The sequence below is a fragment of the Thunnus albacares genome, chromosome 22 (genome assembly GCF_914725855.1).
Source record: "Thunnus albacares chromosome 22, fThuAlb1.1, whole genome shotgun sequence".
Classification (NCBI taxonomy): domain Eukaryota; kingdom Metazoa; phylum Chordata; class Actinopteri; order Scombriformes; family Scombridae; genus Thunnus; species Thunnus albacares.
Genome location: NC_058127.1, coordinates 21,571,276 through 21,597,830, shown reverse-complemented (window position 1 = coordinate 21,597,830; position 26,555 = coordinate 21,571,276). Strand labels below are relative to the sequence as shown.

Genomic DNA, 26,555 nt, shown 5'->3' with positions numbered 1-26,555 from the left:
AAATAAGAATAAAATAAAGTGAAAATATAATAAAGCCCACTTGATAATAAAAATAAGATAAAATAGATAAAGTGAAACTAAAAATACATAGAATGGGTAATATATAAGGTGGAAGATAAAGCCCACCGACACAAAGAATTTTCCTCTTAAAACTGAATGTCAGTGGATGTATATGCTAGCGTGAGAAGTTAAACCCATAGAGCATGTTACAGGGTTAGAAACGTGGCTCCTTCTCCATTAAACACTGTTCATGACAAGAGGAGCAGTGACACAGTTGAAGGCTGATTTACAGCTCACATGATGCTATTTTATTACATCTCCACTCATCACTCCCATGGTAAAGTATCACAGTTAAAATATTCAGTTTTGACATTGTTGAACTGTATGTGTTTCCAAAACCTCTATACAACTTCAGAGACTCTGACTTTCCTCTAAATTTGTTTTTTAGAAAGCTTTGATCTAACAGGCCACATGGTTCTCACCTCAGTGGTGCTCAGACCACACTGAGCTGTCTCTTCCTGTCAAAGAAGTCATGTGCACCTCACTCACTCATCCGACCTCAATATAACACTATAAGAGAATCTGGACAATCATCAGTGTTCTCACTGGCTCCTCCTCCATCAAACACAAATCATATGTTTTTACAAAATAAACTTTGACTGTGAGAAAGAAAATGCTGAGAATTAAAGCTCTGCAGTAGGAAAGTGATTGAAAATGATCTTTATTGCAAAATGAGATTTTTCTGTTGGCAAGAGATGTTATTCCTCTCAGCAACAACAACACACAAAAGCCCCAAAGCAGATTAATATGATGAAGCATCAGTTCCAGTTGTTTCCTGAGTCTATCTGGTGGCAGCATACACTACATTTGGCTCCACCACCTTTCTTTTTCTTTTTGCTTGAAATGTGACTGCAGCGTAGTTCAGCTCATCAAAGGCCTGATTCTGTAAAAAGAGTATTTACAGTCTTAATGTGGTGACTTGACAAGATTGAAATAAAATACAATATAGATACTGGTTCTTTGAGGCCGATACCAATATTGATATTTGGCCAATTGTCATGAACACAATGATGCCTTGATTTTTTTTAAATGATTGTGACATTTAGTGAAGATGTGTATGAAGGAAAACATTTTACAGTTGAAAAATAAACTTGTTCGTGCTCTCTGATGGACACATTATGTAAAGAAGACACTGTTTCTAAATGACACATATCTTTGGCATTTTTATATTTGAATTTCTTGCTTATTTTGCTTATTTCTTACTCATCAGCCAACATAAACTGTGATACTGCAACAAGATCATTTCAGCTAATAGGTCTGGCTGTTTCTTGCTCTGTCATACAATATATCAAAGTAAATGTAAAAGTAGGATTCACCTCACTTGGTTGTGGATTCTGCTCTTCTTCAGCTAAGTGACAGAGACAATTACATCTGATCAGTTATTTGACGGTCATTGTTCTAAAATATTGCTGTTATTACATTTTTCAAGCAAGACGTTTCATATATTTCCTCCATATTGTCAACACTTGAAAAGAATGTCCAGTAGCAACAAAACCAATTATAAGACACACACAGTAACTTTGAAAAAGTACCTGTCTTAAGTTTCCTGATTTTAAGCAGCAGACCAATGATGACCATTACAAGGAAAACAGTCAGACCAGCCAGGATCACACTCGTCAACTTTGTTATTCCATCAGACTCACACTCACATTCTACAAGAAAGATCATTAAATCAGACTAAATTACTACCAGAAGTGACTTGAGATGGAAAAACAAATCAAGCAAAGATGTTTCATTTTCAAATGTTTGACAATCTGCATTTCTACATCTGCAAATCTTACTTGACGTGTCGTCCACGTCATCATGTGATCCATCATCACTGCCTTTTAATGAAATGAAGATACATTTAGTCTTGATTTTCAGAGATTTGCATCACAATCATTGTTTGGTAATGTTTAAACTGTCACTTTGTTGCATATGTAGATATTAGATAATAATTATGAAATATATTAACAATATAAACATAAATGACCAAACAAAATACAAGACTTAATATTAATCTTACCTTTAACTTTTAAATGTATCTCAATGAAAAGTAGACGTGCACTTGTGTAGAGTGCACAGAAATACAGTCCAGAGTCTGATGAATCCACTTGTTTGATGTTCAGAGAGACAGTAGAGATGTTGGAGCTCATTTCAAATTTTCCCTTCTGAAAGCCATCACAGAGTTCATCTTTGCTGTCAGACCCGATCATAACAGAGATACAGTTGATCTTGGTTCTGCTGACCAGTCTGAACCAGAAAACCAGAGAATTATGGTTGGTCATACTGGGGCACTGCAGTGTGACTTCTTCACCAGGCTGAACCTCCACGATCTGAGATTCAGACACTGAGACAGAGATCCAGCCTGAAACACACACAGACAAGAAGAGATTTTTAATCAGAGAAAGTTTGACTTATAATAAATGTTAAATCAAAAAGCAGAGAAAACAAACAATTTGTTTTCTATAAAACAAAAGGAACATAAACAATTAATTTGTATATATTTTGTAATTAGTGGATAGTTTCAATTCTGGTTGGTTAGAGTTACCAAAGTTGTAAATACAGTTGAGAGTAGTTCAGTGCCAGTACTTACTGATGCTGCAGAGAATTAAAGCTCTTTGCAAGGTAAACTTCATCATTTTGAGTATGAATGTTGCACTGAACTGTCCGCAACTGAACTGTGCTCCAGTAAGGCTGCTCTCAACATAAAGAGGCGGGGTGTTTTTTTTCTTTTTTTAGTTACTTGTCTTGTTGCTCAAACTGACATCATAAATGCTTTCAGGAAAATAAGTGTTGATGCAGAATGTTACCCTCAAGTTATTCTTCAGACCATGTTATACAATATGTTGGTCATATCAGAGGTTGCAGTTGCAGACATTTGTGTAGAAGCAGTGATTATTTACCACCATATATTAATGACCATATAATCACAAGAGAACTAAATGCAGCTTTACCTGCACAACAAAGGATATTTTTGTCTCAGTACAGAGGTGGTCTCAAACGCTCGTGGTCTCCTGTTGATTTCCATCATGCTTGACTCAGTTCAGTCAGCACACTCAGGTCAGATTTAACCATTTATTTTCATTTATTTATGTCAACAAGACATGCATTTTTGATTGGTGGTGAAGCTCTGCTCATGTGATGCTCTGGAATAATCTGAGCAAGTTGACACAGACTGACCCTGAGCTCACAAGCCCCCGGCAGAGCTTTACATACACAATGATTGAAGAAAATGAACATGTATGATTGAATATTCATGTTCACAACAGCTGGATGCTCATACAGGAGGAGGCTGGGGAGGTGGAGTGAGATGAATTACAGTCAGGAGGTAATGCAGGAGTGAGGAGCATAGTGAGCATTATGGCAAGCTGAATGAATGAGCACCTCCGAGTTTATAAGGAAAATGAAAATGAGCTAATTAGCCTTATAGACTGTGATGGTGGAGGATTTCTTTGCACCCTGAATTGCCTGTACTATGCCAGGGTCTAGACCTAGACTCTGTATTTTGACCTTTTTAGGTCCTATGCCATGAGTAGCCGGCTGAAGATGGACCATGCTTTGATAGTGCTAGTTCCTGTGCTTTTGTATCCTACTTATATGGATTAACCAGGGTGAGGCTACCAGTATGGTTCAAGAAAACGGGACTTTGTAGTGCTGGCATGCTGGCAGATATCTTGGACTCTGGCCAAAGTGTGACCCAAAACATGAAGTCATCCATAACTACTTATCTCATCATGATGAGTTTTTACAGTAGTTCTGAAAAGAATTTTCCTCTTAAAACTGAATGTTAGTGGATGTATATGCTAGCGTGAGAAGTTAAACCCATGGGGCATGTTAGAGGGTCAGAGACCTGACTCCTCCTCCATTAAACACCGTTCATATGCTTTCAGATGAAGATCTGTGTTTCAAGTGTGAAATGTGACTCATGACAAGGGGAGCAGTGACACAGTTGAAGGCTGATTTACAGCTCACATGATGCTATTTTATTACATCTACACTTATCACTCACATGGTAAAATATCACAGTAAAATATTCAGTTTTGACATTGTTTAACTGTATGTGTTTCCAAAACCTCTATACAACTTCAGAGACTCTGACTTTTCTCTAAATTTGTTTTTAGAAAGCTTTGATCTAACAGGCCACATGGTTCTCACCTCAGTGGTGCTCAGACCACACTGAGCTGTCTCTTCCTGTCAAAGAAGTCATGTGCACTTCACTCACTCATCTGACCTCAATATAACACTCACTATAAGAGAATCTGGACAATCATCAGTGTTCTCACTGGCTCCTCCTCCATCAAACACAAATCATATGTTTTTACAAAATAAACTTTGACTGTGAGAAAGAAAATGCTGAGAATTAAAGCTCTGCAATAGGACAGTGATTGAAAATGATCTTTATTGCAAAATGAGATTTTTTTGTTGGCAAGAGATGTTATTCTTCTCAGCAACAACAACACACAAAAGCCCCAAAGCAGATTAATATGATGAAGCATCAGGTCCAGTTGTTTCCTGAATCTATCTGGTGGCAGCATACACTACATTTGGCTCCACCACCTTTCTTTTTGCTTTTTGCTTTACAGGAAGATAAACGATACCTCTTAATGAATTTAACAGTGAGTATATAAGTTTCAATTGCGTCGGCTAAACATAGAATAACAACATTTGTAATGAAGTTGAGACTAATTCAAAGCCAATACTCACTAATGCTGCAGAGACATAAAGCAGGTTTCAAGGTAAAAGCATCTTGATGCAGATTTTTGGCCTCAATGAGAACGAGACAAAGTTATTTTTCAGACAATGTGATTTAATAATAAATATTCTTCAACCCAAATTATATACGACATAATGAACAAAGATACATTGAATAAGACAATTTTTGCCCTAGGTCGATTAGGGATGGGAGGTGGGCCAGACATTTCTTTGTTCTCCATTCCCTGTGTAAGAGCGACTGACACTAAAATGAGAATAGCTGATCCACCTTAAAGGACAGTTCACCTTAAGTGAGCCTGGTCAGGTTAGACTAACCTACTGTCCCTAACTTCAGGGCCTTTCTTGGTCTTAAAAAAGCTGCAACATTTATGAGCTGACACACTGTAGCCTGAACTGTACATTTACTGCCAGATTGACAACTTATTGCTAACCTTTTCTTCTGCTCCACTCACATTCACTCTCACTTTTCTGCCACTCGCTCAACTACATATTCACTATGCTGCCACATTATGCGCTGCCCTATTCCTTAAAGCAGCTACACTACTCTTATAACACACCTTTCACATAGATGTCCTTTGATGAATGAGGAGAGGGAGGGTGACTTAAAATAATTCCATGGTAACGTAGGATGTTATCGTGCTTGCACAGTGTGTGGGTGAAAATCATTAGTAGACCATTGATGTTAATGATCATGTTAAATTTTACACTTTCTGTGTTTACATGACACTCATACATCTCTACGTCTATAACAAAATCCAAATCTCAAACTCAAACTCAGCCAGCTAGTAAAGATGGACAAGGATCATTGTTATGAAGTAGCATCCTAATATTTATTACATTACATTGTTATTTATTAACATTATTTACCTTGTGAGGCAGCTGGATTCGTGAGATCTTGAAATCAAGCGAGTATCCATCTTGTCAGGCTTCAAGTTATGCGCTTGTGTCTGAACCACCAGTAGTTCAGACTAATCTGTGTCCAATGAGTGTTCACGTGTGATCTTGTGATCTTGCAGATCCAGCTGCCTTGCAAGGTAAGATGCTGATAGACGGTGATAGTTGGTTCATCCATACCTGCCAAATATTGTTAGAAAGTGCCTGCCCTTTTCCAAACAGTTTCCAAGGACGACTTCTAAGGTGGTTCTGCGTAACAAACCATGTGGTACGTCAGGTTAGGACATTATTGCCGACTGATGAGAATATTTGCTCTTGTTAAGACAGGATCACAATGAAAGCTTGTGGCCCTTAAACCAGCTGCCACACATTGTGACTGTGATTTAGCTACAAACCTGTAGTGTTCCACTGTCATACTTGATGAGTGGATGAATGTTGTGCTTGGATGTTGTGTTTATTCCAGTGCTTTCCAATGGGATTAATGTCATAGGAATATGATGACCTAAATGTTTTGGAAACATTTGTTGCACAATAGTAATTACTTATTACTTTACTTGAATAATAATTACTTTAAAAACAGCAAGGCCTTTGGTTTTTGTGGTTATGGGTGAAAACCAGTCTCCCTGTGGTTTAGACTTTACTGTTGCTGTTTGTTGTCTGATGGTTATTTCTACACTTTGTTTCTCCAAAACATCTGTACAAATACAGCTGCAGATTGTGTTTTATCCTCACGACCAAAGCAACGAGGCCAGTGTTCACTTTTTCTTTTTAAACTTTCTCACAGATTTGTGAGTTCAGAAGCATCATGACGTGTTCAGACAACACTGTGCTGTCTCCACTGTGAAAGACTTCAACTCTCCCTATACTCTGTGTAGTCATCAGTGTCCAAAGGACAAGACAATAGATAATAAGAAAAAAGATTTTTGACAAGTGAAGGGAAAAATAAAGAGTCAACAAAACGCGTCATTAACAAGAAGATGTACATTTTAATGAGGGGCAGGAAGAAAGTTTTAGCTGATCTTTAATGTTGTCATGAGGTGAACCACTGTCTTTAAAGATGATGGCAACATTCTTCAGATGTTATTCACAATTTTTAGACAGTATTTCATCATGATCATAATTTGGCTGTTTGATAGTTTAAATAGGCCACATGTCGGTTTCACATATCTGTCAGCAGCTAAATTACACTTTACATCATTCATAAGTTTAAAAGCATACTATGCAGGATTGTTGGTTGGTGTTTGTAAACACAGTATTCAAAGTTGGCTTCTCCTCCCCGGCTCAACGATTGAGAGAGAGAGAGCAGCAGTGGTCAAGCAAGGCAGAGAGCAAATGAAGTGAAGGAGCAGCGGTAGCGAGAACAAAGCTGTGAATCAGAGACATAAAACGTTACTTTCTGATTGTTTCACGGCGGTTACGTTCTTAAGCACAAATAAACACGCCTGCACCCCCCCGCACAACCCTGCAGGAAGGTGCCACACTGCCAGATTTGGTGCGAATGCAGCCAAAGTGCAGCTTCATCCTGTCTGCTGTGGCCTCTCTTCTCTACATGTGTGTGTGTCACTCAAACAGACACACAGACAGCAGAGGAGCAACACACAACACACAGCAGAGGAGAGACACGGAGAAGCAGCGGAAACACTGAAGCACATAAAGAGCACAGTGATGTAATCTGGTCACTACGTTTTTATATAGTCCTGACCTCACACCCTGCGTGCTGTTACCAGGCCTTTATTTGACACAGGCTCATAAAGACATGTATTTACTTCTAATTTCCTCTGTTTGCCTTTATCATTGTATCACACTTTAGTAGTGCATTATTTCTCAAATACCAACAGAAAGATGAGAAAAAGGAATTAAAAGTTGGTCATAACTTTATATCATTCAAGTTGTCATTTGTTATTGATTACCAGGACTGTTTTCTGCTCCTGTTATGAGATGTTGAGTCATGGAGGGATTTTCTTATTAATGTTAATATTCTCCTGTTTCCTGCCATTGTGATTTTGATCCTAATGTTAATGCATTATAACAAGACTACCACTCACTCCTCCACTGTTGGATCTAACTCTCTCTATAAGAGAATGTGGACAGTCATCAATGTCCTTACTGGCTCCTCCTCCCTCAAACACCAATCATATTGTTTTGCTGTCAGATCTCCATCTGAGGCAGATAAACTAATCAAGAAAGAGACTTTGAGAGAGATGAGAATGAAAACATTTAGCTCACTTTATTTATTTGCGCAAATAACAAAACACACACAAACAATACATTAAAGAATTAAAAATGATTTTCATCAGGTGCTTAACTCAACAACACACAACACAATTTTGTATGAATCAAACTTGTTTAGATGATTTGACATCATTTTTGGATAAGTTGATGGTGTGTATTGCTACCCTCACAATACTCCAGCAGCAGATTAATGAAGCATTAGTTTCACTCTGAGCTGTTGCTGTTGTTTCTTCTTGTCTGTCTGCTGGCAGCATAAATAACATGAGTGTCCACTTCTCTCTGTGATGCAGGCCTCCTGCTTCTTATTGTTGTTGAATACAAAGTCAGTGCTGTGTCCTTCAGCTGATCAGAGTCCAGATTCTGTAAATAAAAGTACATGCAGTTCTACATGTCAAATAGCTGAGTTTGTGAGAAAAACACTATTGACTTGTGATGATTCTACAACCTTTGAAATGATCAAACACAAAAGTGGATTTACCTTGTTCACTAGTGAATTCTGTCCTTCAGTGGCAGCTGAGTGACAGAGACAATACATCTGATCAGTTAATAGAAAGTTTGCTGTCATCACATTTTGGCTACAAGAAATGTTCTATTTTTTCATCATACTGACACTATTGAACATTTCCATAAGTGTTTAGTTTGAGTAATTCTCATAAAGTACCTGTCTTAAGTTTCCTGATTTTAAGCAGCAGACCAATGATGACCATTACAAGGAAAACAGTCAGACCAGCCAGGATCACACTCGTCAACTTTGTTGTTCCATCAGACTCTTCTACAAGAAAGATCATTAAATCAGACTAAATTACTACCAGAAGTGACTTGAGATGAAAAACAAATCAAGCAGAGATGTTTCATTTTCAAATGTTTGACAATCTGCATTTCTACATCTGCAAATCTTACTTTTAGATGTGTCGTCCACGTCATCATGTGATCCATCATCACTGCCTTTTAATGAAATGAAGATACATTTAGTCTTGAGTTTGAGAGATTTGCATCACAATCATTGTTTGGTAATGTTTAAACTGTCACTTTGTTGCATATGTAGATATTAGATCATAATGATGAAATATATTAACAATATAAACATAAATGACCAAACAAAATACAAGACTTAACATTAATCTTACCTTTAACTTTTAAATGTATCTCACTGAAAAGTAGCCGTCCACTTGTGAAGAATGCACAGAAATACAGTCCAGAGTCTGATGAATCCACTTGTTTGATTTTGAGATAAACAGTAGAGGTGCTGGATCTCATTTCAAATTTTCCCTTCTGAAAGCCATCACAGAGTTCAGCTTTGCTGTCAGACCCGATCATAACAGAGATACAGTTGATCTTGGTTCTGCTGACCAGTCTGTTCCAGAAAACCACAGAAACATATTTGGTCATACTGGGGCACTGCAGTGTGACTTCTTCACCAGGCTGAACCTCCACGATCTGAGACTCAGACACTGAGACAGAGATCCAGCCTGAAACACACACAGACAAGAAGAGATTTTTAATTAGAGAAAGTTTGACTTATAATAAATGTTAAATCAAAAAGCAGAGAAAACAAACAAATTGTTTTCTATAAAACAAAAGGAACATAAACAATTAATTTGTATATATTTTGTAATTAGTGGATAGTTTCAATTCTGGTTGGTTAGAGTTACCAAAGTTGTAAATACAGTTGAGAGTAGTTCAGTGCCAGTACTTACTGATGCTGCAGAGAATTAAAGCTCTTTGCAAGGTAAACTTCATCATTTTGCATATGAATGTTGCACTGAACTGTCCGCAACTGAACTGTGCTCCAGTAAGGCTGCTCTCAACATAAAGAGGCGGGGTGTTTTTTTTCTTTTTTTAGTTACTTGTCTTGTTGCTCAAACTGACATCATAAATGCTTTCAGGAAAATAAGTGTTGATGCAGAATGTTACCCTCAAGTTATTCTTCAGACCATGTAATACAATATGTTGGTCATATCAGAGGTTGCAGTTGCAGACATTTGTGTAGAAGCAGTGATTATTTACCACCATATATTAATGACCATATAATCACAAGAGAACTAAATGCAGCTTTACCTGCACAACAAAGGATATTTTTGTCTCAGTACAGAGGTGGTCTCAAACGCTCGTGGTCTCCTGTTGATTTCCATCATGCTTGACTCAGTTCAGTCATCACACAGGTCAGATTTAACCATTTATTTTCATTTATTTATTTCAACAAGACATGCATTTTTGATTGGTGGTGAAGCTCTGCTCATGTGATGCTCTGGAATAATCTGAGCAAGTTGACACAGACTGACCCTGAGCTCACAAGCGCCCGGCAGAGCTTTACATACACAATGATTGAAGAAAATGAACATGTATGATTGAATATTCATGTTCACAACAGCTGGATGCTCATACAGGAGGAGGCTGGAGAGGTGGAGTGAGATGAATTACAGTCAGGAGGTAATGCAGGAGTGAGGAGCATAGTGAGTATTATGGCAAGCTGAATGAATGAGCACCTCCGAGTTTATAAGGACAGCGTAAGTGGATGGAATAGGTCATGGACATGTATGATTGGACAGACATGAAACATGTGATTATAACTTACTTCCATGCCTGCCTTAACTTGAACACTTGAAGAGAACCAGCCAGGATCACACTTGTCAGCTTTGTTATTCCATCACACTCTTCTACACTGCCCAAAGGCTGACGCCCAGAAGTGTTCACACACCTCCACTGGGTCATAAGTTACGATTGAGAGTCATTAGTTTGGTATCAGTCCATACATTGTTTGTTTTAGGAAAATCCTGCATAATATGCCTTTAAATATGTTGCACTGACTATTACAGGGTATTTGATTATGGAGAATCAACAACAGTAGTGCACAGTTAACTCGGCAGCCACATATTTCTCTGTTCTGTATTTCTCTGTTTTGTGTCTTCAGGTTATGCTAACCCATTGTTGCTAACTTTGGAGCTAACCCCCTTCACTTTTCCAGCATTTGTGGAAACAACAGACGTGACGTTTTTAGCATTTATTAAGCGACACACTGTAGTCTGTACTGTACATTTACTGCCAGACTGACAACTTACTACTAACCTTTTCCTCTGCTCCGCTCGCATCCACTGTCACTTCTCTGCCCCTCGCTCTCTCCCACTCGCAAACATACTCCTTAACGGAGCCATGCTACCAATCGTTTCCCAGGCAACGACAGAGGTTGACTCACGTACCGGAGCAGCACTACTCAGAGACTCCCAAACGCTATCAAATATTAAAAAATACTTTTTTGGCCTGGCGGGGGTTCTCTTTGTGTCATTATGGAGAAACACAGATTCAGTAAACGTTCAGTACAACGGGGGGGTTTTGAATACACCAACACAGAGATTATTCGACCAATGAGAATTTAGTCGGATGAGAGCATATCAACCAACTAATCGACCAGTTGACCAGGAGACTACAGCCCTACTTGTATCACATATTAGTAAAACGTCTTGTTTGCTGATCTACTGTGGTTTAATTTTGCAGCTGATGTTGTAATGCATACTCAAAATGTCCTCCTTGTTTACCTGTTGTCTTGGTCGAATCAGTTCTGTTCCTGTGAGGTTTTCTCTATAACAACAATACTTTTTTCACTCACTAATTAATTCTAGTTGATTCTACTTCATTGTCTTCAGGTACTGTCAGTAAATTCAGCACTTTCCAGCAACATGTGACAGTAAATAGCTCTCTCAATGTTGTACTTAATAGTTCAGTTACTGTGGTCTGTAAAGAACGTGACGGTTTGAGATGAGATGGATTTACACTTGATGGTATTTTAACTGATTACATCTCAACAGATACATCACCAAAATATCTTCACGTTAAGAAGAAAACAAGTTGTGTGAAAGAGGAACAGTTTTAATTGCATGTGGTTTTACAGCAGAGAGCTAAAGGCCAGTCTTGCTGTGGTTTTGTTTTGGCTGGTTCACACTTTTACCACAATGGAAAATGACAGGGGCAGGGTGCACAAGACTTGTTGCATGTCTGCATATGAATGCAAACACAGTTACTATACTTATTCACTGTGTCAGTACATAATGGAGACGTTTCTAAAATGTAGAAATAATAATATATTGAGCCAAATAGAGGAAAATATAGTCTTGTTGAGATTGTTTGTACATTAGTAGAGATCAAGAGGTTAAACAAATTTAGTTTCATGACCCATGATGTTCACTGGAGACCACACTGTGCTGTACTTCCTGTCAAACAAGTGACGTTTACCTCACTCACTCCTCCCTTCTTGCAGACCATCTGACTCTCCCTATAAGGAGATTTGACAGTGATCAGTGTCCTTTTCTGGCTCCTCCTCCATCAAACATCTAACATGCTGTCGTTTCTCTCAGATTAGGATCAGAGGCAGACAGAATAAGAAAGACTTTAACAGAGAAGGATTGAAAGAAACACAAGCAATAAAATGCAAACTTTTAATTTATATTCATATGTTTGACTTTTCCACAAAATTCTGCCTGATTGATTTTTTAACAATGTGAACAATTCATTATATTAATTGCTATTGTTATATTTTAATGATAAAATTAAGTGTATAAATGGGCTAAGGGTGATGAAAATGAATCTGAACAAATTTCCACACGTGTGCAACTATTAGCATTTGAGTCTGAGATGATAGGAGCAGTCACAAAAATGACTTAAAACCATAGACTGTATAAAAATGCTTAAAACACTTTTTTAAACGTTAAACATTAAACACACTGATGAGAAAGGTCTCAAGGAGAGACTCGGATGAGAGCTGCCAGTCATGTAACAGCCGGCAGACTCTCCTGATCTGTCTTAACTGAGAAGTGACCGTCTGCTTACAGAGAAATGTGTGTGTGTGTGTGTGTGTGTGTGTGTGTGTATGTGTTAATGTTGCATCACACTGAAAAAGTAGCAACCCGTCAGATCTCACAGCAAGTTACAAACTCTATGTATGTTCATAGTTAGCCAACAGCAATATCCTGGTTAGGATGTCAACGGTTAACTGCTGAGAATATTTTTGACTGGTTATGCATGTCGGTCTACAGGTTCATTTGCATACACACTGCACCAATGGCTTGGTCACAACATCAGATATTCTTTTTCAATGGATAAAGTACCAATGTAAAACTGACTTCTACACAGAGTGTTGCATTATGGGCTGTTTGTAGCATTAATGTTGCTAGGCTAGCGATTGTCTTAAAGTCTGTTTATAGTGAGTGTGTTGGAGTCAATCAGCACTAAAAGTGTTTCGCTAGTCCAGTTTAACCTGCTGGAGTTCTGAAGGATCATGGAATGTGTTTTTCTGCCACGGAGGAAATAAATTCATGATGAGTGAAAACGAGTGAAGCATCTTCCGACGTCTCTACTACTACTACAAGCTGCCAGATGTCACTGTCACAGACAGTCTTATTAATAGTAACTGCCAGAGAAAATCATTTTGACCGCTTCCAAGAGCCTGGCAGGAGAGTGTGTGACTAACTTTAAAACACAACGTGTATGAATACTTACACTGTACAGTGTTTAGCTGCCTGTGCTTATCACATAATGTTTTAGCTAATGTAAGCTAAAGGGTTAGCTGTTAATGTTTACGTTGACATTACACATATATTTGCGGGATGGGAGAAATCTTGCGCCACTGTTGATGTCCAGCATGATGATTGAGACACTGGGAAACATTGAGAGTGTTTATTTGCTGCGTTGCATGTAGTTTTGAATGAGGAAGTACGCAACTATCTTTTAAGGGAACAATGGCCAGTTCAAAACAGGGCACGCTAAACTGGCCATGGGGGTAGTTAATTTTAGAAGGGGCATTACGGCCACACTCTGGGGCATCCACGGCACTGGTTGTTTGGCCGTGGCATAATTCCTGCCCTGCAATTAATATGACAAAGCATATTCTAAACTCACACATCCAGTAGCTTCCTGAATCTGGTGGCAGCAGCAAACACAACATTCAGCTCCAGCTCTCTCTCTGATGCAGACCTGCAATTTTTCTTTTGTCTTTGGATGGGCTACATAGTTCAGGTCATCTGAGCTCACATTTTGTACATAAGAGTTCACACAGTCATGTGTTGCATCTTAGATGCTGTAGCTGAGTTTGTCAGGTATCATCCTTAAATCTGTGCATAATTAAAGTTTTTTTAAAATGTCTTTCTTCCAAACAAGTAGGCTAAATCTTGTAATTCAGTCACATTAAAGTCATAATACTATTGTTTTCTCCAATAGCCATTCAATGTATTTCTATTCAGTAATGATCTCTCAGTATAGTAGTTATGCTTCACTCCTGCAGCTTCTACTGTTGTTGTGTATCAGAAGGTGCATTATTGCTCAAATACCAACAGAAAGATGAGAAAAAGGAATTAAAAGTTGATCATAACTTTGTATCATTCAAGTTGTCATTTGTTATTGATTACTAGGACTGTTTTCTGCTCCTGTTATGAGATGTTGAGTCATGGAGGGATTTTCTTATGAATGTTAACAATCTCCTGTTTCCTGCCATTGTGTTTTTGATCCTAATGTTAATGCATTATAACAAGACTACCAGAAGACAAAACACAAGACAACAACAAAACATTTTCATCTTTGTGGATACAGAATACAGGTCACTGTTTCCAGCTGGTATTTTCTAACTGATATCTGAGAGTGAAACCAGAGACTAAATGACTAAAGACCAAATGGAGAGCCATGAATGTGTGCTGGCAAAACTTTGTTGGAGAGCAGATGTTGATGTAGCTTGTGAAGGTAAAGTGAGTTTGTGTAAAATAAAAGTGACTCATGGTGGATGTTTAAAAGTAGCATTACTCTCTATCTTTGAATACAGCAAGGCCTTTGATGTCTGTGGAAGGTTTCACTGCTTTATTTGTAGCTTTGACTCTGGACATGTCTTGATTTTTACTTCATTTCAGCTCAGACCACACTGTGCTGTCTCTTCCTGTCAAACAAGTGATGTGTCACCCACCCTCCCTATTGTACTCTCTGTGTAACTAAGTTTGACCATCATCAGTGTCCTTTCTGCTCTTTTAATTGTCACATTAAGATTGTAGACAGATGAAATAAAAAAGACAAAGACTTTGGCTTAGAGAGAGCAAAAGAAAAACACAAGCATGAAAATACAAACTATTTTTTACTTTTGTGGTTGCTTGTATTCACCACCTACATGTGAGAACAACCACAGAATAATATGATAAAGCATCAGAGCTGCAGTTCCAGTTGCTTCCTGAGTCTATCTAGTGGCAGCATAAACAACATGAGTTTCCTCCTCTCTCTCTGCTGCTGGCCTCCTGCTTCTTATTGTTTTTGGAAGGAACCTCAGCACTGAAGAGTTCAGCTCATCTGAGCCCAAATACTGTAAATCAGAGAATTGGAGTCACATACTGTATCTCACACTGCAATCTCTGTTTTTTCAATGTCTTCAAGTGCTGCACCTTTTACCAACACAGTTCTTCAGAAGTTAGATAAAACAAAATGTAGTAGCGGTTTTATTTGGTGTGTTTTGTGGTTGTTGCTACATTGTGAAAGTAACACACTAGAGAAAATATTACAGAGCTGAAGGCCATTCTTGCTGTGGTTGAGATGTCTCTTTTAGGTTGACACAGACAGTACTGTTTGTTACACTTGAAAGTGGCAGGATGGACGACTGAGAGCATAAATACATGTTACATGCTAAAAAAACACACCTGGATGTTAGCTGTAGACTATTTTCTTCCACGTACCACTATAGACACACCGACATACTGTATGTACTGTGCATACAGTCTATATTAAGTCAACATTTAAAGCTTAAGTTTCTGTATTGATGTGCTGTAATAACATCTTTACAAGAGTGATATGAAATAAAACTCAGCACTAGAAAGAAGATGCAACTGTTATGCATCTTTTTTTCTGCCAAAGTGATGGTTTCCTGTCCACCAAACACACAAAAACACATAAAAACACAAGTGCAGATTCACATGAAAAAGCATCAGTTCCCCTCTGAAGAGCTTTTCTTGTTTCTTGAGTCTATCTGGTGGCAGCATACACAACATTTGGCTCCACCGCTCTTCTTTTTGCTTTTTGACAGAAAGTCACTGCTGCATAGTTCAGGTCATCAGAGCCCAGATTCTGTAAATAAAAGTATTTACAGTCAGTCACCTTAACAAGTGGAAATGAAGAGAAAAACAAAACAATGGCTGGACATGAACTTAAATTATAAAACAAATACAAGTAAATGATCAAACTTTACTTGTAAAGTAAATGATAAAACATGATTCACCTCACTCTGTTGTCGATTCTTTTCTTCATTAGCTGCCAAATGAAAGAGACAATGTATCTAATCAGTTAATTGACCGTCATTATTCTAAAACTTTACTGTTACTTTTTTTTGGCAAACATGAAATTTAGTAGTCTTCCAAAATATTCAAACAACTTTAAAGAATTTGTGAAAAAAACTATAAACCAAATACAAGATCGAAACATTACCTCTCTGAAGTTTTCTGTTTTTAACAACCAGACCAATGATGACCGTAGTGTGGAGAACAAACAGACTGCCCAAGATCACCAAGATCACACCCATCAGCTTTGTTGTTACATCAGACTCTGCCACAAGAAAGATCTTTAATCAGACTGTTTCTCCTTTTCTAGCTAAAAATGACGAACATTAAAATGGACAAATGAATTTTGCACAATGAAATCTATAAGAGACTCTTACGTTTAGACTTTCTGCCAATGTCATCATATGATTCATCATCACTGCCTTTTAATGAAATGAAGATACATTTTATTTTTATTTTGTATTAAAAATGTGCATCAATATCTTGTTTTGACAATAATTAAATAGCCACCTATAGAAAGACATAAGAGAAGAATCTAAATTTCATAACATCTTACCTTCAACATTTAAATGTATGACACTTAAATATGTCTGTCCGCCAAAGTAAAATCCACAGAAATAAACCCCTGAGTCAGATAAATCCACTTCCTTAATGTTGAGAGAGGTTGTGGAAATGTTGGAGCTCATTTGAAATTTTCCATTTTGAAATCCATCACAGTATTGAACAGATTCAAAGTTGATCATAGTTGAGATACAGCTGGCTTTGGTTCTGTTGACCAGTCTGAACCAGGATGTTGTTGCTTGACCTTTGTAAATTGTGGTGCACTGCAGTGTGACGTTTTCACCAGGCTGGACCTCCATAGTGTGAGACTCAGAAAGTGAGACAGAGATCCAGCCTGAAACACACAGCAGAGACAACAAGAGATTTAGTTGTTATAGGAAGAAAAACAAAACCTCTTAATAAATTGAATAATGAGCAAAAACCATTAAATTCTGGCAACAGTGAAGTTGAGAGAAATGTAGTGGCAGTACTTACTGATGCTGCAGAGAATGAAAGCTGTTATCAAGGTAAGGTTCATCATGGTGCGTATGATTGTAGCTCAGCAATGTGTGTAATCAAACTGTGCTCCAGGAAGGGTGCTCTCAACTTAAGAGGTGGGGCCATTTTTTCTTGCTCATACAGTTGCGTAAACTGTCCACATGAATGCTTTCTGTAAAACGAGTGTTGATGCCAAATGATCGTCTGAACGGATATGAGATGGTTATCCTAAAGGTTATTTTAGCTGCATAGTGTTTAAACCAAAGTTAAAGAATGATAGAATTCACACACACACCCCTCCCAAATCTGAACAAACCCCAGTGAAACCCAAATACAGCAACAGCTAGCCAGCTAAGGAGACATAATATACAGGTTTGGATTTACCCAAAGGTGTTTTCACAGCAAAGCTAACACACCTGGAGCAATCTGTCTCTACTGAATGCACACAGACATGATGTTGATCCTCCATCCAATTCTTTGTAAGACAGCAATCCCACCTTCCTATGTAGGAGTAAAAAGAGCATCACTGGGATTAGTAACTGTGTCAATACTGAATTTAAAAACTGAATCCCTTACATTACTTGTAAGAGATTTGAAACTACTCATTAATGAAAAATGTATCACATCAGTGTAATGTGCTCTGGTTAAAACATTGATCAAGAATGTTGTTGGATTTGTTCTGTGTCAGCTGTCAACTGATCTTTGTCTGACTCAATACTAGTAAAACCTCACAATATGTCAATAATGTGTATAGACCAGAGGCAGACTGAACACCACTGGATGTCATGTAGGCAGCTATACTGGAAACATCTACAATGTCCAGATAATGGGGCGGCTGTGGCTCAGGAGGCAGAGCGGGTCATCCACTCATCGGAAGATCGGCGGTTCGATTCCCAGCTCCTCCAGTCCACATTCCGATGTGTCCTTGGGCAAGATACTTAACCCCTCAGTGTATGAATGTGTGTGAATGGTTAGTTTCCTCTGATAGGCAGGTTGGGACCTTGCATGGTAGCCCCTGTACCCATTCAGCTTATGAATGTGTGTGAATGGGTGAATGTGATTTGTAGTGTAAAAGCGCTTTGAGTGGTCGGAAGACTAGAAAGGTGCTATACAAGTACAGTCCATTTACCATTTACCATGATCAGCCGTCGTCCTCTAGAACCTCAACAGTGAGGCTCAGCTAAGTGATGTACTGCTGTGAATATGTATGTAATGGAATCACTGATCTTCACACACACTCACTAAAGCATATCATAGTAAAACAAGCTATTTTTGGAAGATGCTTAATAATTATGTCTCCATAAGCCGACAGCTTGACATATATATGAGGTATGAATGTGGGAACTGATGAAAGGTGAATTAAAAAAATCATATGCCAATAAGCAGAACTTTATTTCAGATACCTGGAAAAAGAGGGACGAGTGTTTAACCAGTTCCTCCACATGGTACCTGAGAAAAACTTGATGCTGCCAGTCTTCCTTTGAATTTGACGTACCAAATGAATCACTGTGTCACGCACACCTACCATGCACCTTGTCTTGAGAGGATCTGTGTGCATTGATTGAAAAAAAATGCAATTTGTATTTTCTGTACCTGGACAGGTCTTAATCTATCTGGACAGGTCTTAATCTATCTGGACAGGTCTTAATCTATCTGGACAGGCTGCCCAAGTAGAGAGAAACACTGATGTACAGTCTGGAGCAGAGTGAATGTTTTCACATGAGGCTGTCAGTGTCAAACTGTGTCACAAGTTGCTTATAGATCATGTGAAGATAAAACAGTGGTGCAAGTTTGTCAGAAGTGTTAAGATACATATAGAGATATGTCACTAATACAGAGAGAGCTGTTTGTCACCACAGTGTAAAGTGCAACAAGGGGCAGGTGGGAGCCACATATAATTATATTTATAAATACGACCTTTTAAAATACATATTTGAATTCAGACATTTAGTACATCAACATCAGTTTAAATATCCAGTTTTCACTTTGATGGTTGTAAGTTTTGCAAAAAGGTTTTTATAAATGTTCTGTAGAAGCTGATCATTTAGTCTACTTGACAGCAGAAAGTCACACAGTTAACTACACAGTTAACTACACAGTTTTGACTGAACAGGTTTCTTGAATTTCAGGTCAGTTGTGCTCTGACTACACTGTGATATTATGTGTACCTCACTCACTCCTCCACTGTTGCATCTAATTCTCTCTATAAGAGAATGTGGACAGTCATCAATGTCCTTACTGGCTCCTCCTCCATCAAACACCAATCATATTGTTTTGCTGTCAGATCTCCATCTGAGGCAGATAAAATAATCAAGAAAGAGACTTTGAGAGAGATGAGAATGAAAACATTTAGCTCACTTTATTTATTTGCAGAAATAACAAAACACACACAAACAATACATTAAAGAATTAAAATGATTTTCATCAGGTGCTTAACTCAACAACACACAACACAATTTTGTATGAATCAAACTTGTTTAGATGATTTGACATCATTTTTGGATAAGTTGATGGTGTGTATCGCTACCCTTACAATACTCCAGCAGCAGATTAATGAAGCATTAGTTTCACTCTGAGCTGTTGCTGTTGTTTCTTCTTGTCTGTCTGCTGGCAGCATAAATAACATGAGTGTCCACTTCTCTCTGTGATGCAGGCCTCCTGCTTCTTATTGTTGTTGAATACAAAGTCAGTGCTGTGTCCTTCAGCTGATCAGAGTCCAGATTCTGTAAATAAAAGTACATGCAGTTCTACATGTCAAATAGCTGAGTTTGTGAGAAAAACACTATTGACTTGTGATGATTCTACAACCTTTGAAATGATCAAACACAAAAGTGGATTTACCTTGTTCACTAGTGAATTTTGCCCTTCCGTCGCAGCTGAGTGACAGAGACAATACATCTGATCAGTTAATAGAAAGTTTGCTGTCATCACATTTTGGCTACAAGAAATGTTCTATTTTTTCATCATACTGACACTATTGAACATTTCCATAAGTGTTTAGTTTGAGTAATTCTCATAAAGTACCTGTCTTAAGTTTCCTGACTTTAACCAGCAGACCAATGATGACCATTACAAGGAAAACAGTCAGACCAGCCAGGATCACACTCGTCAGCTTTGTTGTTGCATCAGACTCTTCTACAAGAAAGATCTTTAATCAGACTGTTTCCCCTTTTCTAGCTAAAAATGACGAACATTAAAATGGACAAAACTGAATTTTGCACAATGAAATCTATAAGAGACTCTTACGTTTAGACTTTCTGTCAATGTTATCATATGATTCATCATCACTGCCTTTTAATGAAATGAAGATACATTTTATTTTTATTTGGCTTTAAAAATGTGCATCAATATCTTGTTCTGACAATAATTAAATAGCCACATATAGAAAGACATAAGAGAAGAATATAAATTTCATAACATCTTACCTTCAACATTTAAATGTATGACACTTAAAACTGTCTGTCCGCTAATGTAAAATCCACAGAAATAAACCCCTGAGTCAGATAAATCCACTTCCTTAATGTTGAGAGAGGTTGTGGAAATGTTGGAGCTCATTTGAAATTTTCCATTTTGAAATCCATCACAGTAGTGAACACTTTTAGAGCTGAACATAGTTGAGATACAGCTGGCTTTGGTTCTGTTGACCAGTCTGAACCAGGATGTTGTTGTGTAAGCTTGGTAAATTGTGGTGCACTGCAGTGTGACGTTTTCACCAGGCTGGACCTCCACATTGTGAGACTCAGAAAGTGAGACAGAGATCCAGCCTGAAACACACAGCAGAGACAACAAGAGATTTAGTTGTTATAGGAAGAAAAACAAAACCTCTTAATAAATTGAATAATGAGCAAAAACCATTAAATTGTGGCATCAATGAAGTTGAGAGAAATGTAGTGGCAGTACTTACTGATGCTGCAGAGAATGAAAGCTGTTATCAAGGTAAGGTTCATCATGGTGCGTATGATTGTAGCTCAGCAATGTGTGTAATCAAACTGTGCTCCAGGAAGGGTGCTCTCAACTTAAGAGGTGGGGCCATTTTTTCTTGCTCATACAGTTGCGTAAACTGTCCACATGAATGCTTTCTGTAAAATGAGTGTTGATGCCAAATGATCGTCTGAACGGATTCGAGATGGTTATCCTAAAGATTATTTTAGCTGCGTAGTGTTCAAACCAAAGTTAAAGAATGATAGACAGTCACATGTTAAAGAGTTCCTGGTCACTCTGAACACCAGCGTGCAAGCTGCAGAATATGAGATAATAGTCTTCATGTGTAGAACAAAGTGCTTTATGTCTAGTTGCTCATCAGATACATTGAGGAAACAAAGAAGCCCAGATAGAAACAACATAAAGACAAGTGGAATTTAAAATCATCTGATGAATGAAAGATGCAGGTTTTATCAACCACTTTTGTTGACGTGTCTGTATTAGAAGCTTTAATTAACATTCTTACTTTTTGTAAGTGAGGAACTTGCAGTTTTCTTTATGTTTACAGCTGCAGACAGTTGACTTGAGTGGTTTACAATACAGATGCTGGTCATGTGTTGTGATTTACTTAATTTTTAAAAACTTATATGCTCTAGTGAGTGGATGTGAAGATCTGTGATTCCATTACATACTCATACATATTCACAGCAGTAGATCACTTCGCTGAGCCTCAATAGTTATTCATAAACCTTTGTTTGACTAGTTTATTTCTGAACCTGCCCATCACACGCTGCGCCACCCACCACTACAAGTAAGTTCTCAACCTGTAGGAAACACTGTACATGTTGAAGACATGACAGATCACAGCAAAGACCCAGCAGATGCAGCTCCTGTCCATCTTCACTGTGATCTGTACTCAGTCTTCCTCAACGCAGCTGCCAACATGTTTCTTGAAAATATCAACGACTCGTTACTTATTACTCATTGAAATGGTAATCACATTACTTTTGTACCTACTCAACAGTAGAAAGAAATGACTTATATTACAGTTTTCAACTGCTTATATGGATCAAAAAGCTCAGGACAGAATCATTCCTATACAAATGCTGGTTAAAACATTCATGAATGTGGGAACTGTTGCAAGGTGAATTAAAAAAATCATGTGTCAATAAGCAGAACTTTATTTCAGATACCTGGAAAAAGAGGGACGAGTGTTTAACCAGTTCCTCCACATGGTACCTGAGAAAAACTTGATGCTGCCAGTCTTCCTTTGAATTTGACGTACCAAATGAATCACTGTGTCACGCACACCTGACATGCACCTTGTCTTGAGAGGATCTGCGTGCATTGATTGAAAAAAAAATGCAATTTGTATTTTCTATACCTGGACAGGTCTTAATCTATCTGGACAGGTCTTAATCTATCTGGACAGGTCTTAATCTATCTGGACAGGCTGCCCAAGTAGAGAGAAACACTGATGTACAGTCTGGAGCAGAGTGAATGTTTTCACATGAGGCTGTCAGTGTCAAACTGTGTCACAAGTTGCTTATAGATCATGTGAAGATAAAACAGTGGTGCAAGTTTGTCAGAAGTGTTAAGATACATATACAGATATGTCACTAATACAGACAGGGCTGTTTGTCACCACAGTGTAAAGTGCAACAAGTGGCAGGTGGGAGCCACATATAATTATATTTATAAATACGACCTTTTAAAATACATATTTGAATTCAGACATTTAGTACATCAACATCAGTTTAAATATCCAGTTTTCACTTTGATGGTTGTAAGTTTTGCAAAAAGGTTTTTATAAATGTTCTGTAGAAGCTGATCATTTAGTCTACTTGACAGCAGAAAGTCACACAGTTAACTACACAGTTAACTTCCACAGTTTTGACTGAACAGGTCTCTTGACTTTCAGGTCAGTTGTGCTCTGACCACACTGTGCTGTCTCTTCCTGTCAAACAAGTGATGTGTCACCCACCCTCCCTATCGTACTCTCTCTGTAACGAAGTTTGACCGTCATCAGTGTCCTTTCTGCTCTTTTAATTGTCACATTAAGATTGTAGACAGATGAAATAAGAAAGACAAAGACTTTGGCTTAGAAAAGAAAAAGAAAAACACAAGCATGAAAATACAAACTATTTTTTACTTTTGTGGTTGCTTGTATCACCACCTTCATCTGAGAACAACCACAGAATAATATGATAAAGCATCAGAGCTGCAGTTCCAGTTGCTTCCTGAGTCTATCTAGTGGCAGCATAAACAACATGAGTTTCCTCCTCTCTCTCTGCTGCTGGCCTCCTGCTTCTTATTGTTTTTGGAAGGAACCTCAGCACTGAAGAGTTCAGCTCATCTGAGCCCAAATACTGTAAATCAGAGAATTGGAGTCACATACTGTATCTCACACTGCAATCTCTGTTTTTTCAATGTCTTCAAGTGCTGCACCTTTTACCAACACAGCTCTTCAGAAGTCAGATAAAACAAAATGTAGTAGCAGTTTTATTTGGTGTGTTTTGTGGTTGTTGCTACATTGTGAAAGTAACACACTGGAGAAAATATTACAGAGCTGAAGGCCATTCTTGCTGTGGTTGAGATGTCTCTTTTAGGCTGACACAGACAGTACTGTTTGTTACACTTGAAAGTGGCAGGATGGACGACTGAGAGCATAAATACATGTTACATGCTAAAAAAACACACCTGGATGTTAGCTGTAGACTATTTTCTTCCACGTACCACTATAGACACAGCGACATACTGTATGTACTGTGCATACAGTCTATATTAAGTCAACATTTAAAGCTTAAGTTTCTGTATTGATGTGCTGTAATAACATCTTTACAAGAGTGATATGAAATAAAACTCAGCACTAGAAAGAAGATGCAACTGTTATGCATCTTTTTTTCTGCCAAAGTGATGGTCTCCTGTCAACCAAACACACAAAAACACATAAAAACACAAGTGCAGATTCACATGAAAAAGCATCAGTTCCCCTCTGAAGAGCTTTTCTTGTTTCTTGAGTCTATCTGGTGGCAGCATACACAACATTTGGCTCCACCGCTCTTCTTTTTGCTTTTTGACAGAAAGTTACTGCTGCATAGTTCAGGTCATCAGAGCCCAGATTCTGTAAATAAAAGTATTTACAGTCAGTCACCTTAACAAGTGGAAATGAAGAGAAAAACAAAACAATGGCTGGACATGATCTTAAATTATAAAACAAATACAAGTAAATGATCAAACTTTACTTGTAAAGTAAATGATAAAACATGATTCACCTCACTCTGTTGTCGATTCTTTTCTTCATTAGCTGCCAAATGAAAGAGACAATGTATCTAATCAGTTAATTGACCGTCATTATTCTAAAACTTTACTGTTACTCTGTTTTGGCAAACATGAAATTTAGTATTCTTCCAAAATATTCACACAACTTTAAAGAATTTGTGAAAAAAACTATAAACCAAATACAAGATCGAAACATTACCTCTCTGAAGTTTTCTGTTTTTAACAACCAGACCAATGATGACCGTAGTGTGGAGAACAAACAGACTGCCCAAGATCACCAAGATCACACCCATCAGCTTTGTTGTTACATCAGACTCTGCCACAAGAAAGATCTTTAATCAGACTGTTTCTCCTTTTCTAGCTAAAAATGACGAACATTAAAATGGACAAATGAATTTTGCACAATGAAATCTATAAGAGACTCTTACGTTTAGACTTTCTGCCAATGTCATCATATGATTCATCATCACTGCCTTTTAATGAAATGAAGATACATTTTATTTTTATTTAGTTTTAAAAATGTGCATCAATATCTTGTTTTGACGATAATTAAATAGCCACATATAGAAAGACATAAGAGAAGAATATAAATTTCATAACATCTTACCTTCAACATTTAAATGTATGACACTTAAAACTGTCTGTCCGTTAAAGTTAAATCCACAGAAATAAACCCCTGAGTCAGATAAATCCACTCCCTTAATGTTGAGGGAGACTGTGGAATTGTTGGAGCTCATTTGAAATTTTCCATTTTGAAATCCATCACAGTATTGAACAGATTCAAAGTTGATCATAGTTGAGATACAGCTGGCTTTGGTTCTGTTGACCAGTCTGAACCAGGATGTTGTTGCTTTACCTTTGTAAATTGTGGTGCACTGCAGTGTGACGTTTTCACCAGACTGGACCTCCACAGTGTGAGACTCAGAAAGTGAGACAGAGATCCAGCCTGAAACACACAGCAGAGACAACAAGAGATTTAGTTGTTATAGGAAGAAAAACAAAACCTCTTAATAAATTGAATAATGAGCAAAAACCATTAAATTCTGGCATCAATGAAGTTGAGAGAAATGTAGTGGCAGTACTTACTGATGCTGCAGAGAATGAAAGCTGTTATCAAGGTAAGGTTCATCATGGTGCGTATGATTGTAGCTCAGCAATGTGTGTAATCAAACTGTGCTCCAGGAAGGGTGCTCTCAACTTAAGAGGTGGGGCCATTTTTTCTTGCTCATACAGTTGCGTAAGCTGTCCACATGAATGCTTTCTGTAAAACGAGTGTTGATGCCAAATGATCGTCTGAACGGATACGAGATGGTTATCCTAAAGGTTATTTTAGCTACATAGTGTTCAAACCAAAGTTAAAGAATGATAGAATTTACACACACACCCCTCCCAAATCTGAACAAACCCCAGTGAAACCCAAATACAGCAACAGCTAGCTAGCTAAGGAGACACAATATACAGGTTTGGATTTACCCAAAGGTGTTTTCCTCCTTTCATTGAAAAGGCTGAAGCCACAGCAAAGCTAACACACCTGGAGCAATCTGTCTCTCTACTGAATGCACACAGACATGATGTTGATCCTCCATCCAATTCTTTGTAAGACAGCAATCCCACCTTCCTATGTAGGAGTAAAAAGAGCATCACTGGGATTAGTAACTGTGTCAATACAGAATTTAAAAACTGAATCCCTTACATTACTTGTAAGAGATTTGAAACTACTCATTAATGAAAAATGTATCACATCAGTGTAATGTGCTCTGGTTAAAACATTGATCAAGAATGTTGTTGGATTTGTTCTGTGTCAGCTGTCAACTGATCTTTGTCTGACTCAATACTAGTAAAACCTCACAATATGTCAATAATGTGTATAGACCAGAGGCAGACTGAACACCACTGGATGTCATGTAGGCAGCTATACTGGAAACATCTACAATGTGGAGATGACGGGCGGCTGTGGCTCAGGAGGTAGAGCGGGTCATCCACTAACGGGAAGATCGGCGGTTCGATTCCCGGCTCCTCCAGTCCACATGCCGATGTGTCCTTGGGCAAGATACTTAAGCCCTCAGTGTATGAATGTGTGTGAATGGTTAGTTTCCTCTGATAGGCAGGTTGGGACCTTGCATGGTAGCCCCTGTACCCATT

At 38.0% G+C, this 26,555-nt stretch overlaps 1 protein-coding gene and 2 long non-coding RNA genes across 5 annotated transcripts; all 3 read right to left on the bottom strand.

The window, feature by feature from the left end:
- Positions 1-725: 725 nt before the first annotated feature.
- Positions 726-21,285, bottom strand: LOC122973288. Of its 3 annotated transcripts, XM_044340696.1 has the most exons (6): positions 21,115-21,285; positions 20,636-20,974; positions 8,782-8,826; positions 1,593-1,712; positions 1,377-1,408; positions 726-943 (listed from the first exon to the last, which is right to left on the bottom strand). In XM_044340696.1, the coding sequence occupies exons 1-6, from the start codon at positions 21,158-21,160 to the stop codon at positions 842-844; spliced, it is 684 nt and encodes a 227-aa protein (XP_044196631.1). In that variant the 5' UTR covers positions 21,161-21,285; the 3' UTR covers positions 726-841. The 3 variants fall into 3 exon arrangements, with proteins under 3 accessions (XP_044196631.1, XP_044196633.1, XP_044196632.1); XM_044340698.1 differs by lacking the exons at positions 726-943; positions 1,377-1,408; positions 1,593-1,712; positions 8,782-8,826 and adding exons at positions 8,408-8,653; positions 16,550-16,594; XM_044340697.1 differs by lacking the exons at positions 726-943; positions 1,377-1,408; positions 1,593-1,712 and adding an exon at positions 8,408-8,653.
- LOC122973311 lies at positions 15,771-16,535 on the bottom strand. Its single transcript, XR_006399973.1, has 3 exons — positions 16,321-16,535; positions 16,115-16,146; positions 15,771-15,963 (listed from the first exon to the last, which is right to left on the bottom strand). It is a non-coding gene; the product is annotated as an uncharacterized LOC122973311 (long non-coding RNA).
- Positions 21,286-23,702: 2,417 nt separating the features above from the next.
- Positions 23,703-25,648, bottom strand: LOC122973309. The gene is made up of 5 exons (XR_006399971.1): positions 25,500-25,648; positions 25,021-25,359; positions 24,613-24,886; positions 24,407-24,438; positions 23,703-24,255 (listed from the first exon to the last, which is right to left on the bottom strand). It is a non-coding gene; the product is annotated as an uncharacterized LOC122973309 (long non-coding RNA).
- Positions 25,649-26,555: the final 907 nt, after the last annotated feature.

Bases quoted from the DNA above. Each gene is read 5' to 3' on its own strand.
- LOC122973288 (XM_044340696.1), bottom strand. From the start codon at position 21,160: ATGATGAACCTTACCTTGATAACAGCTTTCATTCTCTGCAGCATCA. The intron at 20,975-21,114 runs GTAAGTACTGCC...TGTGTGTTTCAG, and splicing joins TTTCATTCTCTGCAGCATCA to GCTGGATCTCTGTCTCACTT. The intron at 1,713-8,781 runs GTAAGATTTGCA...TCTTTCTTGTAG, and splicing joins CGTGGACGACACATCTAAAA to AATGTGAGTGTGAGTCTGAT.